Source organism: Eptesicus fuscus, chromosome 7 (assembly GCF_027574615.1).
Source record: "Eptesicus fuscus isolate TK198812 chromosome 7, DD_ASM_mEF_20220401, whole genome shotgun sequence".
In the NCBI taxonomy this organism is placed as follows: Eukaryota; Metazoa; Chordata; class Mammalia; order Chiroptera; family Vespertilionidae; genus Eptesicus; species Eptesicus fuscus.
This window is the reverse complement of record NC_072479.1, coordinates 18,769,271-18,792,633: the sequence shown is the minus strand read 5'-3', so window position 1 is coordinate 18,792,633 and position 23,363 is coordinate 18,769,271. Positions and strand designations below refer to the sequence as shown.

At 50.0% G+C, this 23,363-nt stretch overlaps 1 protein-coding gene and 1 pseudogene across 1 annotated transcript; one reads left to right on the top strand and one right to left on the bottom strand.

Moving 5' to 3' along the window:
* Positions 1–1,292: 1,292 nt before the first annotated feature.
* On the bottom strand, positions 1,293–6,439 carry LOC129149618 (60S ribosomal protein L7a-like; annotated as a pseudogene).
* Positions 6,440–9,434: 2,995 nt separating this feature from the next.
* FGF6 (fibroblast growth factor 6) lies at positions 9,435–22,606 on the top strand. The gene is made up of 3 exons (XM_008143746.3): positions 9,435–9,780; positions 10,767–10,870; positions 22,430–22,606. The coding sequence occupies exons 1-3, from the start codon at positions 9,435–9,437 to the stop codon at positions 22,604–22,606; spliced, it is 627 nt and encodes a 208-aa protein (XP_008141968.1).
* Positions 22,607–23,363: the final 757 nt, after the last annotated feature.

Here is a 23,363-nt window from a genome sequence, read left to right as displayed (position 1 = left end):
GTTCAATTAATTTGCTAGAGTGACTCATAGAACTTTGAGGCACCTTTTATTTACTAGGTCACTGGTTCGTTATAAAAGGACATAAGTCAAGAACGGCCAGATGGAAGAGATGCATGGGGAAAGGCTGGGAAAAGGGTGCAGAGCTTCCCTGCCCTCTTTGAGGGAGCCATTCTCCCCAAATCTCCAAGTGTTCACCAACTTGGAAGCTCTCTTGGTTTTTCTGGATGCTTCATTACATAGACATGATTGATTAAATTATTGGCCATTGGTGATTGAACTCTATCACCAGCCCCTCTCCTCTCAGCAGAGGTCATATGGTTATCACATGATCGGCTCTACTGGCAACCAGCCTCCATCCTTTGGTTGGGTCCATAGCAGCCTCATTCACAAAACAAAAGACACCTTTGATGTTCTCATCACTTGGGAAATTCAAAAGATTTTAGGAATTTTGTTTCAGAAATGGGACAAAGACCAAACATATAGTCCATATTATAAATGCCAATATCACAACGAAGGTTCCATTTTCTCCATAATCTCACAAACCCTTGTTATTGTTTGTCCTGTTTATTATAGTGTTATCCTGGTGGGTGTGAATGGGTGTCTCATTGTACTTTTAATTTGCATTTTCCTAATGACTAATAATTTTTAGCATGTTTTTATTTGCTTATTGGCCATTTCTATATCTTCTTTGGTTGCATGTCTACCAATATCTTTTGCCCCTTTTTTTTAATTGTAGAAATTTTGCTTGTTTTTTAATTGTGTTATTTCCATTCTTAGTGGATTATTTGTCTTTGACCTTCATAAGAGTTTTTTATATATTCTGGGTATAAGTCCTTTATCAGATATATGATTTGCAAATATTTTCTCTCAGCCTGTGGCTTCTTTTACTTTGTAAATGGTGTCTTTTGAAGCACAATCACTTTTAATTTTAATGAAGTTCAGCTAGTCAATTTTTTAAAGTTAAGTTTTGTGTATGATGTGAGGTAAAAGTCTAAACTCATGTTCTTATATATGTACATCAAGTTGTCTAAGAACCATTGTTGAAAAGACAATCCTTTCTCACCATTGAATTTCTTTAGCACCTTTCTCTAAAATCAACTGGCCGTAAATGTATGAATGTATTTCTAGACTCTCAATTCTATTCTATTGATTTACATTTCTATCCTTATGCAAAATATCTAGGAAAAATTATTAAATGCTAATCTTATAATCAAGATGGTAACTTTTACTTTTATTATTTTCTGAAGTAGAGTTTTTATTACTTTATGTACAGAAAACTCAACAGCATACACTTAGCCCAGTTGGGTGGCCAGTTCTGTAGCCTTGGCCTTTTCCAGCTTGGCAATGTGAGCCATCATCTTTGGACCCAAGATGCTGCCTCCCCAGTGGTGGTGTATCTCATCATATCTGTCATAGTTGGTCCAAATGGCTTCCACAAGCTTAGCCAGAGCTCCCTTGTCTTCTGAGTTAACCTGTGTGAAGGCAACAGTAGTGTAGGTCTCCCTGTGGACTGGACGCCCCAGCTGGCCTTCCCCTTGATAATGCAGTAGGGAACCCATCGCCCTGTGGCACAGCACAGGCAGGAAGACCAGCTCGATGGGACGCACATCGTGTGCAATCACTACCAGCTGGGCCTTCTTGTTGTCCACCAAGGTGGTGACAGTGTTAACCCCTTCCCAAAGTCAGATGACCTCTAGGTGGGGACATCCCCTTTGCCGGCAGCTTTTTTCTCAGCTCGGACCGACAATCCCAGCTTTTTCTCTTGCTTTGTATCTTGCCTGTACTTATGGCCCAACTTAAAGCAGTTGAGTAGCTGTTTGGCAGTCCAAGGCCTAGGTGAACTGGTTAATGGCGAGAGACACTTTCAGCTTATAGATAATAACCCTTTGCCACTGCAGCGGATTGGAGTGTGGCCATTTGACAAAGTGGGTGAGGTCCCTTTCGGGCTGGATGTCCTGTCCAATGCCAAAATTCTTGGGCCTTTTCTCCAACAGGGGATTTACCACCTTCTTGGCCTCCTGCTTCTTCACGATAGCAGGGGCTGGTACCACCTTCTTCCCCCCTACTGGTGTGGCTTAGTGTTCAACAACAGACGTAAGGACAAATGTACAGATTTTGGAGCTCTTTTTTTTTTACATACACCTTCTTCTTTGTGACCCCACCCTACAAATACTGCCTGCCTTTGCCTCCCCAAACTTTGATCTCTGTGTGCTTAACTCACTGTGTCCTCTGGGCTCCGCTTGGGTTCTCCTTTCCTGCTCTGTGTTCTGGAAAGTGCATCCAGAAAGAAAGAAAATGTGACCTTAGGGTCCGTTTCATTTGTTTCTTTCCTTGCAGGATCACAGTCCTGCCTGTTACTCAATATATAAAAGCAGTTGCTTTATGTATTTGTCCAGTTTTGTTGTTGTCTGTTTTGGAAGTACAAATCCAGTACAGGTTTCTCCAACATGGTGGAAGCAGAAATTGCCAATGTAACTATTTTTTTTAATGACAAGATGCAAATTATAATATTAAAAGTGGGGTTTTTTCTAATTAATATGCTCCACCCCCACCAAAATTCTGATCACCTGTTAACAAAGGGCTTGGCTCTTGTTGAAAATCACTCATGTAGTGAAGTCCATACATTCAAAGCCTTTAATTCAACGTTTATTCAAACATTCCATGAACCTTACAGACATGAATAAGACACTATTGCTGCCTCAAGGATTTTACTATCAGAGTGACAACCCAGTGCAGGAATTGGTGCACGGTGGGGTCTGGTTGACCCGGCCCCAATTGGGGCGGATCGGGGCCAGGCCTGTCAGGCGGAAGAGACAGCAGGAGGTTGGCCAGCCGGCCCGCCCCAATAGGGGCTGATCAGGGCTGGGCTGGCTGAGGGGAGGGACTGTGGGCGGTGTGCCAGCCAGCCCAGCCCCCAAATGGGGTTGGGGAGCCGATCAGGAGTCAGTGGCCAGGGGATGGGCCGTGGGAGGTTGGCCCCAATTGGTGTGTGTGGGGGGTCTATCAGGGGCGGAGTTGGCTGGGGGAGGGGGCTGCAGGCCGATCAAAGTGGTGGGGGCCAATTAGGGTTGGGGTTGGCTATAGGGAGGAGCCACAGAAGGTTGGCTAGCCAGCCCCACCCCCCGATTGGGTGGTTCGCTGGCCGCAGTGGGCGTCATAGCGACTGATCATTCTGATCGTTATGGCTTTCTAGTCGCTGGCTTTTTATCTATATAGATAACCTGGTAAGGGCAGTGATAGAGGTACATGCAAAACATTAATGAGAAAAGGTGAGGAGGGGAGACAGGGACACCAGATGCAGCTTAGAGACAGGTGGAAAGTGGACAGAGGTTGCTTCTGGAGATGACATTTAAGCCGAATCTTTAAAGATGGGAAGCAGTTCACCAGGCAAAGAGTGGACAATGAAAATGAATACATGAAAGCAGAAGCAGCATTACGTATGCCTGAGAACGACAGACCATGTGAGGGTGCTGAAGCAAGAACCCCTGAGAGGGAGAGGCAGGGATGGCCTGGAGAGGCCGGCAGAGGTCAGGCACGGAGGGCCTGTCACGCCACACTGGGGAGCCTGCCACTAGGCCGGAGTCCCTTACATAACTCTGCACGGTGGCTGGCAGGGAGCATGACTGCCTCAGCACGCAGTAGGTATTATTAGATGATGATCGTGAGAGGCAAACCTGAGAAACTGCAAAACTCTGATCAGAGCCAAGTCTCTTATGTTCTGAGACTCCAGAAAGTTATCTGACTCCTCTGCCCCTTTGCAAATTCAGCTGAGATGTGCGGCCATGGTGGTCAGCCAACTCTGAGGTGCTGCCTCCTTGGCAGCTGGCTAACCCTCTAGGCTTGTCTAGATGGCTGGAGAACAGGAGAGGACAAGGCGGACAGAGTGGGGAGAAGAGAGAGCGAGTGAGAGAGAAAAGACAGATCGGGGAGACAGGAATTACTCTGAAACAGGAAGATGGGGCCTCAGATGGAAGAAATAGATCACAGAGAACTTTAAACCAAGAAGATGATGATTTCTGGGGCGGAGAGGAGAATATGGCCTCCTCCCAGCAGACTCTGCAAATTCTTGGATGCTCAGGCCACAAAGCTGATTGTCCAGGGCCTCCCTTCCCCCCCAGTGGAAGGACTGCTGGGAGTAGAGCAGGGTCTTCGTCTGAACTTGGGCCTGGATTTGGACAGATCTGGACAGCCGATGGGCGGCCCCCGTGGACGTCTATTTGCCTGAAAGTGAAGGAGCTCCTGCGAAAGAGCCCATCCTGGAGGAAAGGGGAATCCAACCTGACGGCCCGGACCCACAACAAAGACTGAGTCCTCCGTGCAAACAGGCTGACGGAAAAGCCAGACGCGGGGTCACCCGCGCACAGGCAGTGAGACGTTCCTTTACCGAGCGTCACTGTGAAGGAGAGGCCTGAGCTATTCGTTCTTGCTTTGAACCAAAGCGTGAGGCTGTGGGTCGGCTCCTCGAGGTCTTTGGGTCCTGAACTATCACTGCCAGGAAGGTGGCAGCGGCGTTTTCATCGGAAAAAACAACCTCTCGGTCACTTGTATGTTTTTCAGTCCAAACCTATTCCCGAGTCTGTGTAACCATCCCTTACGTGCAGTGAACAGTTTGTTGTCACTTATCTCAGGGGATCCCTTGCTGAAGCGTTCTTAGAGGCTCAGGGCTTTCTGGCGCAACATGCTGCCATCAGTCAGAACACGTTTTCTGTTCACGTCTCTACCCACAAATTTTATGTTTTTTCCATCCTGACGAAGCACTTGTCGTACACCGTGGCAGTAACTTCCGCAGTCTGAGGTGTGACAGCAAAACTAGCACACGTTTCTTTTTCCTCCTCTCAGTTTCACAGGTGGAAGATTTGTGTTTAAGGAAAATCTTAAAAACGTCGGCATAAACTTTTTTCTTTCCTTTTTAAATCAAGAACTTCCACCTTTCACTTTAAGGAAGCACTTAAAGCTTCTCTTTGCTATTTCTTTTTTTTTTTTTTTTAGTTTTTTTTTAAATATATTTTATTGATTTTTTACAGAGAGGAAGAGAGAGAGAGAGTTAGAAACATCAATGAGAGAAAAACATCAATCAGCTGCCTCTTGCACACCCCCTACTGGGGATGTGCCCGCAACCAAGGTACATGCCCTCGACCAGAATCGAACCTGGGACCCTTGAGTCTGCAGGCCGACGCTCTATCCACTGAGCCAAACCGGTCTTGGCTCTCTTTGGTATTTCTGATTGCCGGCATCACTACTCTTGCACGTTTAGGCCATCATTCAGTAAAATAAGGGCCACTTGAACACAAGCACTGTGATGTGGCAACAGCCGATCTGGCTCTAAGCTGGCTCTGGAGTCCCTGCCTCCCCTCCTTGCCTTACCTCATTCATGTTTTGCATGTACCTCTACTCTGCTGCTACTGAACAAAGGGAGGTTCACATCCCAGGTGAGACCGAGTGGGGTGGCGGGAGATTTCATCTCACTCTTCAGGACAATCTGCAATTGAAAACTTATGAATTGTTTATTTCCAAAATTTTTCATTTAATATTTTTGGACAGCAGTTGACCACGGGTAACTGAAACCACAGAAAGTGAGACTGCCAATAGCGAGGACTATTGTGCCCATCAGCTGTCCATTAGGAGGTGGGAGATGGTGGACAGGGGGGTCCACGCCGACCCACTGCCAGGCCCCAGTGAGACTGCTCTGGAACTCCAGAAATAACTCAGGGCTCATTTAGCGCGGGGTGAGGAGGTTCCACAAGAACTGGTTAAAGCAAAAACTAACTAGGAGAATTTGGATTACGAATGCTAATGGGTTCCCACTAGGATATGGGTGAGACATGGGGAAAGTTGAGTTTCACTAGGAAAGTGCAAAGTATGGATTCCTCCAGAGACCGACTGGCAAGGTAGGTCCTTGGAGACCTTTGTTTTAGTAGAAACTTTTTCTCTCAAATCTTCCCATGTATAGTGAGTTTCATGAGCCCTAAATGCCCTTCTGCTCAGCTCTATAGCAAAGATGCTTCCTCATCCCTCTCCTCGGCACACGCCCATCTCCCATCCATCAAGGCCACTGAGCAAACTCCACCGCGGAACACCTATCTTAGCAAGAGGGAGGGGGAGACCGAGGCCAGTGGCCAGGCCCCTGTGCCAGGTGAGCTCAAAGAAAGACCAAAACAAAAGAAAGTCTCTAAGCACCACAGCTATTTTATTCTCTACTTTATCATTTTCTTTAGCAAATTAGCTATAGAAAAAGGCAAATCTTTTTCAAAATTAAATGTAAAAAGTACAAGTAAACAGCTTTTCACAATCTACATGAGCTTTATTTGCTCTCCCTACGGTCACTCCCGAGGTGTTGGACTTCATTATGTAATAAGCAGAACTCGTAGAAGGTCACCTGTCTGGCTGTGACCAAGGCAGTTCCACGATACAGGTAGAATTTGGCCAACCTGGACCGCATGGTACCCCACTTAGGGACAAGGACCCTGTCGTGAAAGGAGACAAACGTTAACATTTTTCCCCACTCACCTCCACTAACTCTTGGCTCATCCAGAGAAAGTGATTGACAACCCCAAAGGCTGCTGGACAACTATTTGACAGAGGGGTCCACAGAGAGGCCTCCTCCACCTGTTACTCTTTTCTTTATCACTTCACATCCATAGGGGTCCCTAAGCCCCAAGAGAAGGGTCAAGTGCAAATCTGGTAAACCAAGAAGCCCTAGCAGTTGTCAACTTAATTAGCCTTCAGGAAAAATATATGGATATATGAGCACAGTGGAGTTGCTATAGAGACAGGCCCAGGAGGCGCATTTAGAACAGGGCCTCATCACATCACCTGATAAAAATAAGACCCAGGCTTTTTAATAGCATGAATTACTTAAGTTTTATATTTAACAGGGGACGATACCAAGGCTATTACTGGTTTTCAGAATATTTTAGGAATCTGGGCTGCCTGTTTGTACATATGTTAACAGCCATCACAACATATGCTCTGGTGGCTGGCAGTTAAGAACTAGAAGCTCATGTGTCTCTCTCACCCCTGAGATGAGAGAGGGACCTTCTCACTTTGGGTTTGTCCTCCTTTAATTGGGTAGGAGATTTTCAACATGTTTCAGAGGAAAGACTGGGAAAGAGCTCTACTGTGCTTTGCACCAGGACCTTTGCATATATTATTGCTAATTCCTGTAACAACCCCATGAAGTAATGATCTCATTACATCTCATTGCAGATGAAAACATTGAGGCTCAGAGAGGTTCAACATTTTCCCAAGGTCACACAGCTAATAAGTAGTAGAGTTAGAACTCACATCCAGGTGTCCCCCATTCCAAAGCCCATTGCTCTGTACAAGGAAGAATCTGGGATGAGGGGAATCTAAAGAGGTTTAACATTTTTATTAATATAGAGCATGGACTTTATTACAGTTTGATCTCTCCTCTAAGGAGGTCCGAAAGTGGGTGGGCTCCAAGAAGAATTCCGGAGATTCCGACCTCTGCTGATGAGCACCTCCCCGGTTATCCAAGGCGAGTGTTCATGTCAGACTAACTTCTCCTGACCGTCCACGTGCTTCTGGGTGCCTTTTCCCCAGCCCAGCCCAGCAGGCCTAGTTAACACACGATCCCAAAGTAAACACCATTGACAGAGTGTCTCCACTGCTCTTGCATACATGAAAGCTTCAAGACATGAAACCAAGCTGGGAATCCAAAGGGAAGGGCGCTTGGTTGTGGGCTTTGATGGTTTGTTTGCTTGTTTTTTACAATTTTGTATTTGCGTTACTCACAACTCTCCTACTCTACATAGAGACGCTTGCTTTCGGCTTTATTTATTTATTTATTTATTTATTTATTTACCATTTTCCCAACAAAGGCCTACACAGCAGACTCATTCTGTACCCAAGAGGTACCAGTCTTTCCTCGTGGTGGGAAATGGTGCTGGTGATGATAAGGCTGGGCAGACGGCAATGGATGTGACAGGGAAGGGAAAGATGGCTGGAAGCTGGGGGCCCACTCAGTTTATCAGCTGAAGGTAATGACAGAAGTTGTCTGGGCCCCAAAGGATCTGAGGGAACATGTCGAGGGAGAACCGGAAATGTGTGGCCTGGCAGAAACGCTAACAAAAGCATCACCCTAAGTGAAGTAGGCAGAGAAGCGGAAGGCAGGTGGACGCCACAGATGAGGCTGAGGTCCAAGCAGGAGCAGAAGACTTGGAGTCTCAGAAGAGGCCCTGAGCAGTGGACCCACCCTAGGAGCTCGCCCCACGCTGCCTGCAGCCTCCAGCCTGTGGGCACTGGTGAATCGTTTGGCTGTTGAAATAATCCTGTGGTTGGCTCAAGGCATGTAATGAGCTCAGTAGTACCCGAGGGCCAGCCTGGAAATCCCATTTCCACTCCAGGCAAGCACACAGAGGTTAAAGGCATGGGCTTTCAACTCAGGCCAACTTTATGTCCTGGCTTTGCCGCTCACTAGCTATGGTAACTCAGGCAAGTCATTTAAGCTCTCTGTGCTTGAGCTTTCCTGTCTGTAAAATGGGAATAATACCTATCAGATGCCAAGGATGAGCCCAGGTAGGAAAATGGCTTGTGGGCTATGTCAAGGGCCAGAGACAATGTTCATTGGCTGGGTGAATGCCATGGCCAGGACAGTGAGCAGAAGCCAGAACCCAACCTCCCTCCCTCCATGACCCTAATGCTCCTTTGGATAACCCCCCACCCCTTGCCACCCAATCTCTGTCCTCTCCTGCTGAAAGGGTCCCCTGAGCCACTATTGCTGTCAACCATGCGCTCTTTCCATGAAAAGGTCTCTAGGGTAACTCATAGGCCCCGGTCGCCACGTGCCACCAAGCCTTCCCCTATCCCCGTCTTTACCTTTGCCCTCTAAATAAGGAAGCCAGCGCTGCCAAGCCAAGAACTTCTGCCCAATTTGGATCCTGGGTCGCCTCTCGCCTGCCTCTTTCCCTGGGCCCCCAGCCAATCCCTCCCTCCCTCAGAGATGCTCCCTGCTCACTTCATTCCTGCCTCATAGTTGGAATGACAGTGGCTCCCAGCATCCCTGAGGCATGGGGAGGGCGCTGGGGGTCTGGGGAGCAGCCAGCTCAGGAGCAGGTTAATGTTACAGCCCTGGATAAGTGAGCTGGGCCAGCTGACGTCAGGGTGATGATGGGTGGAGGGGAGCGCCAGGCTGCTGGACTATAAAGACAGGTCAAATCAAATGTAATCAACTCGGGACAGAGCTAGCGGGCGAACTAGACAGCGTCCCCAAGCCATGGTCCCTACCAGCCGCGGCTCAGCCTGGGTCCTTCTGCTCCCGACCCGAGTGCCCAAAGCAGGCTTTGGTTTTATGTCAGCAGCCTTCATCTGCCTTCCAAAAATAAGCCCCTGCCGCCATGCCGAGGGGAGAAAAACAAGAAGGGCGGTATTTTTAGGGCCATTAATTCTGACCACGTGCCTGAGAGGCAAGGTGGATGGCCCTGGGACAGAGGCTGTTCATCGCTATGTCCCGGGGAGCAGGACGTCTTCAGGGCACGCTGCAGGCTCTCCTCTTCCTAGGCGTCCTAGTGGGCATGGTGGTGCCCTCCCCTGCGGGCACCCGAGCCAACAGCACGCTGCTGGACTCCAGGGGCTGGGGCACCCTGCTGTCCAGGTCCCGAGCTGGGCTAGCTGGAGAGATTGCCGGGGTGAACTGGGAAAGTGGCTATTTGGTGGGGATCAAGAGACAGCGGAGGCTCTACTGCAACGTGGGCATCGGCTTTCACCTCCAGGTGTCCCCCGACGGCCGGATCAGCGGGACCCACGAGGAGAACCCCTACAGTGAGTGCCAGTTGCAGCCAGTTGGGAAGCTGGGGGCTTGAGCTCAAGCAGGGCTCACGGATGCAGGGGACTTGCTCTGATGCGCGGGGTCCTGTTATGAAGGAGAGTGACATGCTATTCTCCACTTGGATGCCCTTAACAGAGCCATCCCTTCCAGACTCACTTTGACTCTGCCCAGGTGCAGGCTCAATATGCGGAGGTCCCAGCATCCCCGTGTGCTTTGCCATTATCTCATGGAGCCCCTGTGGCACTCATATTTCAGCATTAGGGGGCCATCTGTGGCCATATAAGACCACTGGGAACCATCAGCCTGGGAAACCAAAGGCAAGGAGGGGGAGAACAAGTGAGGATACTTGGACCAAATTAGACACAAACTTATTTTTATTTAGCTTCCCCTTTGAGAAGGAAAGGCGAGTGGTTTGCACAATTTCCAGCTGAAGCACATCCTTCTTTCCATTTCTGCTGCCCCCTCTGTCCTGGGGTCTGGGTCCTACAGTTGATGGTTGCTGCATGGATAGGCTCTCCCATCTAAGGGGCGGGGGTCGGGGAAGGGCTGCAGGATCCAGGCAAACCGTCAGCCTCTGCTGATGCATTTGCAAGATCCGATGGGCTGAGATTTGTTGAAACATGTGGAGTGTACATTTTTAACAAAACGAATCTGAATGCAATTTTTACCCAACTCAAAAAGCGATTAAGTCAGTGAAAGCCCAGATTCAAAGCTAATCGTAAGTAGATACCTAAGTGGCCACTGTGATCCCTAACTCTGATGTCAGAACGGCCCCTTGCAGAACCGGATTTTTGACAGTCTGTTGGCAAGACCGAGTCTAGCTGTGGGATTTCCTAAAATTAGAGAGATCAGGGATGGAGGTGACGAGGGTCTGGCTTTCTAGGAGCAGGGGGATGGGCCCCGCCGGGCCACCTTTAGATTGACAGCTCAGTCTGATCTGCACAAGCCTCAGGTAACACAGCCCGTGTTTCCCCATCAGGCCTGCTGGAGATTTCCACCGTGGAGCGAGGTGTGGTGAGTCTCTTTGGAGTGAAAAGCGCCCTCTTCGTTGCCATGAACAGTAAAGGAAGATTATACACAACGGTGAGTTTATCCAGCCAGGGGAAGCTCCAGGTTGTACAAGGCCTAAAACTGACGCCACTGAGGAAAATAATACCAACTCTGGAGTATGGAGATGAATATTTCTCTAGAATGAGAACAGAGGGGGCTGTAGGAGGAAGCCTGTGCAGGTGGGGGGGCCTTGAAGCTCAGGCTTCATTGGACCATGATCCTCCTGGTCCTGCCTCCCAGCGCTTTGTAAGTCCAGGGACCCGCAGCTCAGAGGGCTGCTGGCCTGAGGAAAAGCTGCCTCTGGCCTCCGGCCGCCCTCCGAGCTATGGCAGGTTTGATCCTCCGAACTGGAGAGGCCACAGAAGCAAGCGGCCAGTGTGCAGTTCTCCACGACCCGCCCTTGGAGAGGCGCCTCCAGCCCCAGTGCAACAGGAGGAGGGGAAACGGAGGCCCTCTCCTCGCCTTCATCGGTGTGGGGAACTTTTCACTTAGGTTTCAAGTCTAACCCCTGACCCCAGAGGCTGGGGAAGCATCAGCCCTATTATGGCACCAGGCCCACTCTTCCTCCCCATCACAGATCACCAGGCGAGGTGTACCTCCCTACTTCTGAGCACATTTACCAAAATCCCTGTCCTCTCTATCCCTTCATCCTGGGCCTCTCAGCCCATGATTTGGCTGATTCCAAAATACAGGCTGGGAAAGTATCCCTGTGATGTTGAAGAAACCAAGAGTTCTTTCGACAGAAATAAGAGGGCTAAAAAGAAAGACCTCTGGGCAATGGTCAAGGAATACCAGAGTTATTTATGGGAAGGGCGTGGAGGGCTGCTCTACCTCTCCTTGGAGACAGACTGAGGATCAGGAAGTGGACAGAGGGATCTGGGATTGGCGCCGGCTTCTGGGGAGACTATTCCAACAGAGCAGGTCTGTTAGATACCTGAATGGGGTGCCCACGTGGCCTCTGCCCTTGAACATCTCTCCGTCTGAGCTGGTTTCCATGCACACGGGCATGGGTTAAATTCCATGGGTCCCTGAAATAAGACAAGTAACGGAGGGGCAGTGGGGCAGGAGCTGGAACGCGGGTCCCAATCTGTACACCAAATGCACGTCTGCTGTGGGCCTTACCTGCCCTACCTGCTGGGCCCTGAGGCAGGTCCCCACACAGCCATGATTGACACAAGACCTTGGAGACCTGGGGTCTTAACTATAAAGTGAGGATAAAGATCAGACATGCTTCCCAGGGGTGCTGGGGGATAATGCTCAGAAAGCCCTCTGCAGGGCACCCTGCAAACACCCCTCTCCTACGGATGAGACATGTGGGAGGGCCGTTTGCATTCACATCACCTTGATAGCTTGTTAAAAGTACCGATTTCCAGGGACCTTTCTCAGAGATGCTTATCCGGGAGGGCTGGGCTGGGGCCTGGAAATCAGCTTGTCTGTTTTTGCTTTTTACGTTTCTCTGGTGTCTCTGAGGCACAGGCAGGCTTGGGGACCACCAGGCTACAGAGCCTCTGCCCTGCCCGAGGGTGACCCCAGCCCTGAGAGCTGGAGGGCTGGGGAGATGAAACAGCATGGAATTCTCAGACACCTTTTACATCTCGGCACCCGTGATGGAGGGGACAGGAGGCAGCCAGGACCAACCCAGGTGTTAGCCTTGTGCCTAAGCATTAGGCCAGGGGTGTCCATGGAGTAGGCACCCCTCCGAGGAGTGCGTCATCCCTCAGAGCCGCTCGCAGCCTGCATGATGCCTGGAGCCCACTGGTTGAGAGCCGCAGTGGGGGTGCGAGCTAGGCCCACTGGTGGTCCGTGAGGTCCTAAAGGTGGGCGACCGCTGAGCTAGGGGACCCTATGCAAGGGCTCCTAGGCAGGGAAATCTGGAAGGAAGCATTCAGTACAGCAGCCCTTACTCTTGCCACCTTTGTTAACAAGCTATTCAACATGTCTCTCTGCCCAGAAAGAAATTCACCTGGGAGGCGGGGAAAGAGCACAAATATGGGGGATATTTATCCCCTCCTCACTTTACGTCCATGGTCCCGGGAGGAGAAGCCAAGGAGGCTGGGAACACGAGATGCAACAATCAGGGGACATGCTGCACAGGGTAAAGCCTTTAGAGTAACCACAGGAAGGGAGCCAGCGCTTTGCAGTGTGGACTGACTCCTAGTGCAGGGGACACCCCTGGCCCTAATGCTTAGGCACATGACTTCCAAGGGGTCAAGCAAGGCTCATTAAACGACCAGGGTTTAGGAAGAAGGGGAGAAGATCGGCCGATTGTCACACACTCCACACACACTCCCCAGGAGCACTGGGCCCAAAAGCACTTTCTCTAAGTGGGGAGAGTCTCCTCCCGGATGGAGCCCAGGGCCAGGCAGGAGTGGGGCTGGACAGGGGAGTGTAGAGCTGAGCCTGGAGCCGCTGCCCCGCAGGGCTGGTTATCACAGTCTGAAAAAACAATTGCCAACTGATCCCGGAGCCAGGAAGACTCCTGCTGGGCGATGATTTCATTCACACTATTTCCCTTTAAGCCCCCAGAGCTGCCTCATCCCGAGCTGGCTCAGCTGCTCCTGCCGCTAAATGGGACTTCTCTTAGAGGGAGGGAACCGTGCTGGGCAGGAGACAGGGGACAGGGGACAGCCCTTGGGGGGAGAAAAAGTGTCATGAAAGCCCACCTGAGGAAAAGCGGCCTCCCACTTGTCTCACCCACAGGAAAGAGGGGTGCAGAGCCTGGCCCTCCTCAGACAATACAAATAGCCACCCCGTTTTAAGCACCTACTGTTTGCAGGGTGCCCTGCAAAGGGCTTTCTGAGCATTATCCCCCAGCACCCCGGGGAGGCCCGTTTGACCCTCCCTTTATAGTTAAGACCCCAGGTCTCCAAGGTCTTGTGTCAATCATGGCTGTGGGGGACCTGCCTCGAGGCCCAGCAGGTAGGGCAGGTAAGGCCCACAGCAGACGTGCATTTGAGGTACAGACTAGGACCTGTGTTCAAATGAGGCAGAAATCAATGAATCCCAGTCTCCTTTTTTAAATAAAAAATAAAAATCAAGGCTCTCCACTTGACAGTGGTTCTGTTAGAATCCTTTGGTTGAAAAAAAAAAAATGCCATCAATGAAAAAAACATCCAGTTTAAGAAACAGTCTTATAAGAGTTTATGTGAGCCAAACTGAGGACAATTGCCAGGAAGCAAAATCTCAACACACTGAGCAAATGCTCCACAGAGTGGCAGTTTTGCAGCTTATTTTATACATTGGAATCAAAGGAGGAGACATAACGGGGTTACATGGAATGTATTGGTGGTAGAGTTGGGAGGTGGGAGAAAAGAAAGTGGGGAAATCTCTGGGATTGGCTGAAAGGTAAAACGGAGAGACACTTTGTTTATATTGGGGTGTGTAGAATAGTTGACATTTACAGCACGTAGAGACGGTATTTGGGGCACAAAATAACAGTGAGGGGTTCTGTGGTCTCTGCCCTGGTGCCTGCAGTTGTGCCCTGAGGGGTCTGGAAAAGGGGATTACTCTGACATTCCAAAGATATGTTATCATAGATGCAAAAGGACAATCGACAGGCTCAGTTAAGGTAAAGGCTGACCTTTGTCAGGGAAGCCACAGGCCTAGGATGGGCCTACCTGCCATGACTGGCTTTTCGTTAGGAAGTTTTCATTTCAGACCATCCTACTCTCTGAGTTTGCGGGGCCCACCAGGCAGGCCTCCCCTGAGCTTGTCAGGTTTAGTATGTGGCCCCTTTTTCGTCCACAATAAACGGCAACAAAAAAGGTACTAGAAATTCAGTTATGCTTTTAAGTGATTTTAGTTTTACAAATTATAACTGTGTCTACATCTTTTAAATCAATAGTAGTGTGACAATTCGAAAAACACACTATTTGCTTCATCCCAAAAGGCCTGTGAGAATTACCTGGGGCAGGAGACCCACGCCTTTCCCCCAGTCCCTGCTCAGTTTGCTGCTCCTCTCATCTAGTGTGTGCCAGGTCTGGGCGAGGGAGGGGGAGGCCGTGCTGCAGTGAGTGCCAGAGCGCCCTGCAGAGAAGTCTCAGAACACGTGGCCTCCTGCAAAGAGCTACAGGAATGCGAAGAATGATGTGCCTGGTGAAAACATTTTCAAACACTTCTAAATTGCCAATGCAGTTGTGTGCTAGGAACGAGGGTTAGCCAATACAGACCTCTTCAGAGCCGGGGGCTGCTATGTCTTCCTTTCAGCTGAGGACAGGGAAAGGAGCAGTCCGTGGCTGCAGGAGGAAAGGGTCTCGGGACAAAGTGTTTTCTTCTTCGTTTCTACTGCCCACTCCTTAACCCACCGCCCCCGCCTCCACACACACAACCAGGAGTAATAGGGACAAGCGCCAAGGGCAGCCGTAGGAGGAGAAACTTTAAAGACAAGGATCCACTCCCATCAACCTGGGTGACTGGACTCTGCCTAAAGGCAGGAGATGGCTGTCTGGTCCGCCCAGACTTCAATGGGCATTTCTGCCCGAGGTAACGCACATGGAAACACCCACACATCGACCCCTCTGCAGAGGCCGTCCCCAGAGTGAGCGTCAGTGCTTGATCTGGCTCCACAGAAGTCTGATGAGACCTATGTGGAACTTAAGACATTGTCACACTGGGGCTTGAGGCCCGGCAGGCCCAGGAAATGTGATCCGCTGGAATTATTTTCATTTGTTCAAGTAATAATATATGGTAGCTGCTTTTATTATCACGGTGTTCACTTGGCCGAGTGCATTTCACACCAGAGCTGAGGAGCCAGCCTTCCTGAGCCACGAGCACTCAGAGCTCAGGGAAATGGTGGAGGTGAATTAGGGGCTGGGTCGTGATACCAACTTGGGCACCAATCTTCAGGAAAATCACACAGCGGGCCTGGAGCGTCAGCTGCACCAAAGAGTTTGGGAAGTTGTCTTGCCACAGGTCTGTAGGCACCTGAACTAGAGCATGGGGGCGGGGCGGGGCGGTGTGCTTAAAAGAACAGGCCAGGGGAAGGTAGAGAGGGCTTCTAAAGCAGACTTCGTCTATTTCTCTTTTTTCTCTTTAGATTTGTACAGAATTCTGGGGAAGGCTAGGAATATGAGCTAAGCTAGATAAAAGGGACAGAATGGGGGGGAAAACAAGTCAGAAGCTTCTTTAAAAGGTGCGGGGGGGGGGTGGACTTGAATAATCAAAATCTGAATAACAGAGGACAAAACATGATGTAGAAAGCACCATCATGCACATGTAAACAAATATGTTTTAGGAGACCCAGGCACTAAGGAAAGGCTGAGTTCTTAAATTGGACACATTCTAGAACAGAGGGTATGAGCAAAGGCCGTCAGAGCTTCTTGCCAGAATGGCTCAATTTCTCCCCTTCCTCTTCTCTCCCCCCTCCCTCTACCCCAGGATTTGATTCCCTCTCTGGAGATTGCAAACCACATAGGCAGCCTCTCTCCTAACCACCATCCAGGTCAGAAATGAATTCTCCTGGAAAGCCGCGGGGCGGTTACTCTCCAGGGACATACAAAATTAGAAGGGAGGGGAAAGTGGTGGGTGGAGACTGGGCTGTGATGGGAGGAGGAGGAGACCACCGGTTTCTGATACCAATGTTTTCTCCGTTTCCTGGCCCATCTTCTATCCTGGGTTCCTTTTCCATTTTAAGTAACCTACTTATATGACTAGGTAATGCAGGACCATGGCCTCAGGGGGAGAACAAATACCAAAGAACATAGCATGGGAAGTAAGCCTCACTCTCCCTGTTGTCCTAAAGCCACCCACTTCCTCCCAGATTCAGCCGCCCTTACCAGTGTCTTGAATACCATCCCAGGAAACACCTGTGTCCCTGCGCGTGCACACGGCATCTTTTTTTAAAGTCACACAAACAGGAGCATACTACACACACAGTTTGAAGCTTATTTCTTCACTTAACAGTGTATCTTTGAGACCATTTCAAGTCAGTGCACAAAGAGGGTTCTTACTTTCTCATGGCTTATAGTGTCCCGCTGTGTGGACTTACTGTAATTGAGTTCACCACTCCTCCTAATAGACACGTAGGCTGATGTCGGGCTTTCACTACTGTAAACAATGTCGCAGTCACTTTTGTACACGTGGCAGCCTGTACCAGTAAGGTAAATTTCTAGGAGCAGAATTACTCATCAAAGCTGTAACAATTTTTTATTCTAATAAACACTGTCAAATTGCTCTTTATAAAGTGTATAACAATTTACACATCAATGGACATTGAATGAGAAATCCTAGTTTCTGTGTCCTCACCAATGAAAGTATTTATCAAATATTGGTTCTCTTTGTAATCTGACAATTAAAAATGGGACCTCACATTTTATGTCATTTACATTTCTCTTATTAAACACTAGAGGCCCGGTGCATGAAATTCGTGCACGGGTGTGTGTGTGTGTGTGTGTGTGTGTGTGTGTGTGTGTGTGTGTCTCAGCCCAACCTGCACCCTCTCCAATCTGGAACCCCTTGGGGGATGTCCAACTGCCTGTTTAGGCCTGATCCTAGGATCGGGCCTAAACAGGCAGTCGGACATCCCTTTCACAATCTAGGACTGCTGGCTCCCAACTACTCGCCTGCCTGCCTTCCTGATTGCCCCTAACCGCTATGCCTGCCAGCCTGATCACCCCCTAACCACTTCCCTGCCAGCCCCTGATACTCCGGTCACCCCCAAATGCCCTCCCTTGCATATTCCCTCTTTATTAGATAGGGTTTTTTCTTTAGCATATTGGACAGTCCTAACTGTTTTGGCTCAGCAGATGGATGAAGCATTGGCCTGCAGAATCAAGGGTCCCAGGTTCAATTCTGGTCAAGGGCATGTACCTTGGTTGGGGGGCACATACCCAGTGGGGAGTGTGCAGGAGGCAGCTGATCAATGTTTCTCTCTCATAGATGTTTCTAGCTCTCTATCCCTTTCCCTTCCTCTCTGTAAAAAATCAATAAAATATATATTATAAAAAAAGAAACATTTAAGATTCCTCCATATCTGCCTGGCTGGTGTGACTCAATGGTTGAGACCCCAGGCTGCCATCACTGGCAGGGAATGGGGCTCTGGCAAGGCTGAGACCCCAGCCCAGGCTGCCGCCTCAGCCCAGCCAAGCTGAGACCCCTGCCCAGGCTGCCATCTCAGCCTGGCTGTGGATAGCCCGGTGGGGGTGTGCGGCTCCAGCCCAGGCTGCCTTCACTGGCCTGAAGATAGCTTGGTGGGGGTGCACCGCCCTGCCGCTGCTGCTGGCTGGGTGATCATGCAGTTGGGTGCCAGGCCCTGCAGGAATGAAACCCCAGCCCAAGCTGTCCTCATGGCCAGGGGATCCTGTGGCTTGGGTGCGGGGCCCTGGCGGTCTGAGACCCCAGCCTAAGCAGCTCAGCTTGGGGGAGTGGCCTGGCGGCCTGAGACCCCAGCCCAAACCTGTGTGGCTTGTGAGCCATCGCGCGGCTTGGGGGCGAGGCCTGGCAGCTTGAGACCCCCAGCCCAAACCTGTGTGGCTTCAGAGCCATCGCACGGCTTGGGGGCGAGGCCTGGCGGCCTGAGACCCCCAGCCCAAACCTGTGTGGCTTGAGAGCCATCGCACTTGGGGGCGAGGCCCTGGCGGCCTGAGACACCCCCATCCCAAGCCGGCTCGGCTTGGGGGCGAGGCCTGGCGGCCTGAGATCCCCCAGCCCAAGCCGGCTCGGCTTGCCAGGGATCACTCGCGAGTCTCCGCTCCCAGCTCCTCCTGCCAGCGCGATTGGCCACCCCGAGTCCTGCCCCCGCGCCTCCTGCTGGCCCAATCGTGGGCGTAGCGGAGTGATGGTTAATTTGCATACTTCCCTTTTATTATGTAGGATATTTTCTTATGTGATTTTTTTGTTTGTTGTTGTTAATCCTCACCAGAGGATATTTTTTCCATTGCTTCTTAGAGAGAGTGGGAGGGAGGGGGAGAGACAGAGCGAAATATCCATCAATTGTTGCCTCATGTATGCACCCCAACCGAGGTACATTCCCTTGACCAGAATCAAACCCTGGACCCTTCAATCTGAGGGCCAACATTTTATCCACTGAGCCAAATTGGCTAGGGCATATCCTATCTAATAAAGAGGGAATATGCTAATTGACCACCACTCCATCACAAAGATGGCTGCACTCACAGCTGAGGCCAAGTTCCCATAAGGAGCCTTAACGAGCAATCAGCAGGGACCTGAGGCTTTGCCCGCCCCCGCCCCTGTGGGGCTTGACAGGGGACCTCAGGCCGAGCCCCCCACCCTGGCACCAAGCCGGGGGACCTCAGACTGCACCCCCCGCCCTAGCACTGGGCCAGGGGACCTGAGGCTGTGCCCCCCTGCCTGGCTGGGCTTGACAGGGGACCTCAGGCCGTGCCCCCCACCCAGTGGGGCTTGACAGGGGACCTCAAGGTGCACCCCCAGTGCTGGGTCAGGGGAACTCAGGCCATGCCCCTCCGCCCAGCAGGGCTTGATGAGAGACCTGAGGCTGCACCCCCCTGCTGGTGGGGCTTGATGGGGGACCTGAGGCTGTGCCCCTCCACCTGGCAGGGCTTGATGGAGGACCTCAAGGCATGCCTCCTGCCCTGGTCTGGGCTGGGGGACCTCAGACCATGCCCCCCAACCTGGTGCCAGACCAGGGGACCTGAGGCTACGCCCCCTGCCCGGTGGGGCTTGACAAGGGTGGGACTGGCCAGGTCTGGATCTAGCCCAATGGGGGGGGGGGGGGGGCGACCAGGTCTGGGTCTCATGAGATTTTGAGGCGCATGTGGGTGGGAAGAAACTTGACTCTGGGTCCCGTGGTGCACCCCAGACTCTGACAGGAGGAAGTTTTTCATATACATTTTACTAATTTTCTTTCATCTCTGACACTTCTATTATAGAGAAAGGGCAAATAGCAATATTAAATTATTTCCTCTAATTAATCTCTTTTAATGTGCATGAATTTCGTGCACCGGGCCCCTAGTTTTCTTATGGTTAAGTGCTATTTGTATGTCACTTTCTGTGAATTGTCTGTTCATTAATATCCATTTTTTGGTGAGTTAAGTGTTCTGAATATAGTAACAAAATGCCCTCTTTGCAATGTATTGCAAACTGCATTACAAAATAAAATGCATTGGAAATATTTTTTATCCAGTATATTACTTATATTTTTATTTTGTTTAAGGTCTTTAAATTTTTTTTCCAGACAAATTTATTTATTTATTTATTTATTTATTTATTTATTTATTTATTTATTTATTATGACTTTTAGATTTTTGGGTCCTGCTTAGAAAGATATTTCTGACTTTTAAAAAATAATTTTGTATCTTAAAAAAAAATTTGTATCTTTAAGGTTCTCTTTTTTGCAGTTAAATCTCTGCTCCTTTTAGAGTTCATTTTAATATAAGAATGAAGGCATACATCAAATTTATTGTTATTGTTATTATTGTTCTTACCAACACCATGTTTCCTCAGTGATTTGAAACACACTTCTATTTCTAGATACACTTTTATTTTATATTCACTTCAGGTCCATTTTTATTTTATATTCACGTATCTTTGGGTTTACTTCTTGACTTTCTATTTTGTTCATTTGTCTGCACCAGACTTTTATTGTGGCACCAGACAATTATTTTTTTATTTTTCTATGTGCCAGGCATTATACCAAGGACTTTTTATGCATTATCTCAATTAATAATTACTCCAATTCTATGACATAATTATTCTTACTGCTCCCACTTTACAGATGAGGAAACTGGGGCTTAGGAAGTTAATTTGCCCAAGTTCACACAGCTAAGTACGAGGTGAAGCATCATCAGTCTAACCTCAAAGCTATTGCTCAAATGTACTCTTTACCCACTTTGATTTGTTTCCTCTCCCCACCTTTGGGATAATCCTTCCTTCACGCATTCCACAAATATTTACTGAGCACCCATAGGAGAGAAAGGAAAGCTTGTGGCAACTCCCTAGATGGTATCAAGGAGCCATTTGATAGTGGCTGGTGAGAGTTTTCACATTTGTCTCAAGGAAATTAACATAATGTGGAAGAGCTTTGTAAACTAGGGGCAGGAGAGGGAAGGAGAAAGGGCAGAAGGGGAGACCACACCTCCTCCCTGCTCACTCCCACACTGCATTGAAACAGCCATCCACGTGGGGGTATCTGTACATTTCAGTGTTGTCCCTAATAAGTCATCATTCATTCAGCATCATGTACTCAACAAGGCACAGTTCTTATCTTAAGGAACTTGGAGTCTATTGGGATAGAAAAATCTGTCCACAGGGATCACACACTGTTTTAGATGCTGCCTGAGAGGTGAACTCAAAGGGCTGGGAGTCTGGGAGCCCTGGTGAGCAAGCTCGTCACCTTCTGTTCAAAACAGGAAGAAGCCCACTGCCAGCGGGTCAGTGAGCTCACAGTACAATTCCTGTAGAGAAGGTCAGATGACACCTCTGGTGCGGTCAGCCATTGAGTGGGTTATTTTATAGCTGATGGCCCCAGTCAGCAGGAAGGAATCAGAAATGATACTCCACCTATTTCTCTGCTTCATTCCTTTTTTTTTTTTTTTTAAGACTACATCCCAGGTCTCCTGGCTCCCAGCTCGCTCTCTTCCTGTAGACCCCAAGGAGCTGCTCCTCATTAAAAGCACAGAAACCCTCCCAGCCCCCCCTCAGGACAGGGACCCGGCCTGCTAGGGGAGCAAAGGGCTCTCTTTTCTAGGAATAAAGGAGGATGTGGGCTATTTACTGGGGATGAACCTGTGGGTGTGTGACAGGAAGTCCAGCAATCACTTCTGAGCGGACGGTCCACACACTGTCCTCTACCAGATCAGCGCTTTATCACTGGCCCAGACCCCATGGCACCACTGTCACACAGGCAACCCGCTTCTTGTCCCCACAAAAACCTCTGCTCCCCACCATCTCTATTCCTGCACTTCCCTGGAGAACTACGAATGTCCAGTGAGGCACAGGGCATCTTCGGGCTCAAAGTCAAAATGCCTCTTTAAGGAATTGCAAACTTGGGACTTAAAGTGGGAAAGGCAGTGAGGAAACACAAGTGGAAGGAGTGAGTGAAAGGACTTAGGAATCATCTGCTTTGACCCCTTCACCACCTTCCTCCCCACCCCCAACACCACCACACAGTTTGCAGAAAAGGGAACCGAGGCTGAGAGAGGAGCAGCCCCCCGCCGGGGCACACAGCCAGGGAGTGGAGAAGCCACTAACCAGAACCCCGAGCTCTTTCTCTCAGTCCTGCTCCACTAGACTACCTCTCACAGTGGACTGGAGAAAACAGCCTATTACATCCCTTTCTGGTCCTTTCTCTGAGTGGGATAAATCATCAGAGGTGCTTAGTAGAAAGTGCCCTGAATTGGAAATCAGGAGACTCACCCCCTGTGACACAGACTGTCCACCTACGTCCCTGGGCCTTGGTTTCCTCCTTGTAAGGGAGGGAAGGTGAGAGGGGGCCATGAGAGTTCTGAGGTCTCTTCCGGTTCCAACCTTTCATGATTCTGTTCACCTGGGGTGCCTTACATCTCACAGTGGTTGTTTTACAAAGAGGGCGGGGGCTGGGGGGGCGGGGAGGCACCTGGCAGCGGGTCGGCTGGGCCTCACTTGTAATTGGCCTGCTGTTTGTCCATTCTTTCACAGACCAGCTTCCAAGAGGAATGCAAGTTCAGAGAAACCCTCCTGCCCAACAATTACAACGCCTATGAGTCAGACCTGTATCGAGGGACCTACATCGCACTGAGCAAATATGGACGGGTAAAGCGGGGCAGCAAGGTGTCCCCAATCATGACTGTCACTCACTTCCTTCCCAGGATATAAGGACCCTGAAAGAAGGTGCCCAGGCTGAAAGTGACTTTTTTTTTTCTACTGGAATTTTGCACAGTGAACAATTTCCCTTACCCCCATGCCTCCTGAGTCAGGTTTCTCTGATGCTGGGGGAGGCCTGCGTTGGTTCCCTCTGCCACCAGACCCCAGGACATGTAGCCCACCCCGGTGAGGGGTTGCAGCCAGCTTTCTAGAGTGGCAGTGGAGCCCATGCTCTGACCTCACCTGAAGAGAGAAGGTGCAGATGACACTTGTGGAATGTGACCTTGTGCCCAGGAGAGGCCAGGGAGGAAACATGTGTGTGCTGGTGTGTATCCATACATCTTTGTCTATGTTGTCAGAGCAAAGGCATTTCAGAGCATCGGGTTTCTTCCCTCCAGATCATTGTGGCAGGCATCTGCCTGCAAGAATGTCACTTGTCAAACCACCAGGATTGATGCGTGCTCCCATTCTGCCTCTTTCCAATCACCTTTGCGTTCAGAGGCCCCTGACTGCACGGGTTGCACGAGTGGCGGGGAGCAGCAGAGAGGCAGGGTGAGCGGGAGTAAGGTTTGACTGCAAACCAGAAGGAAAGTGAGCAGGCGCTCTGATCGTCCTGCTCAGGAGGACTGTGGGGACACAGGCGCATTGTCGGGGCAGCTGGGGGAGAAGGGGTGCCCTTCTCGGAGGACAGCAGCTTCTCAGGCGGTTGGGGAAGGCCTGCTGGAGGCAGCGGAGGGACTGGATGTTCCATGGAGAGCCATTCTGCTGG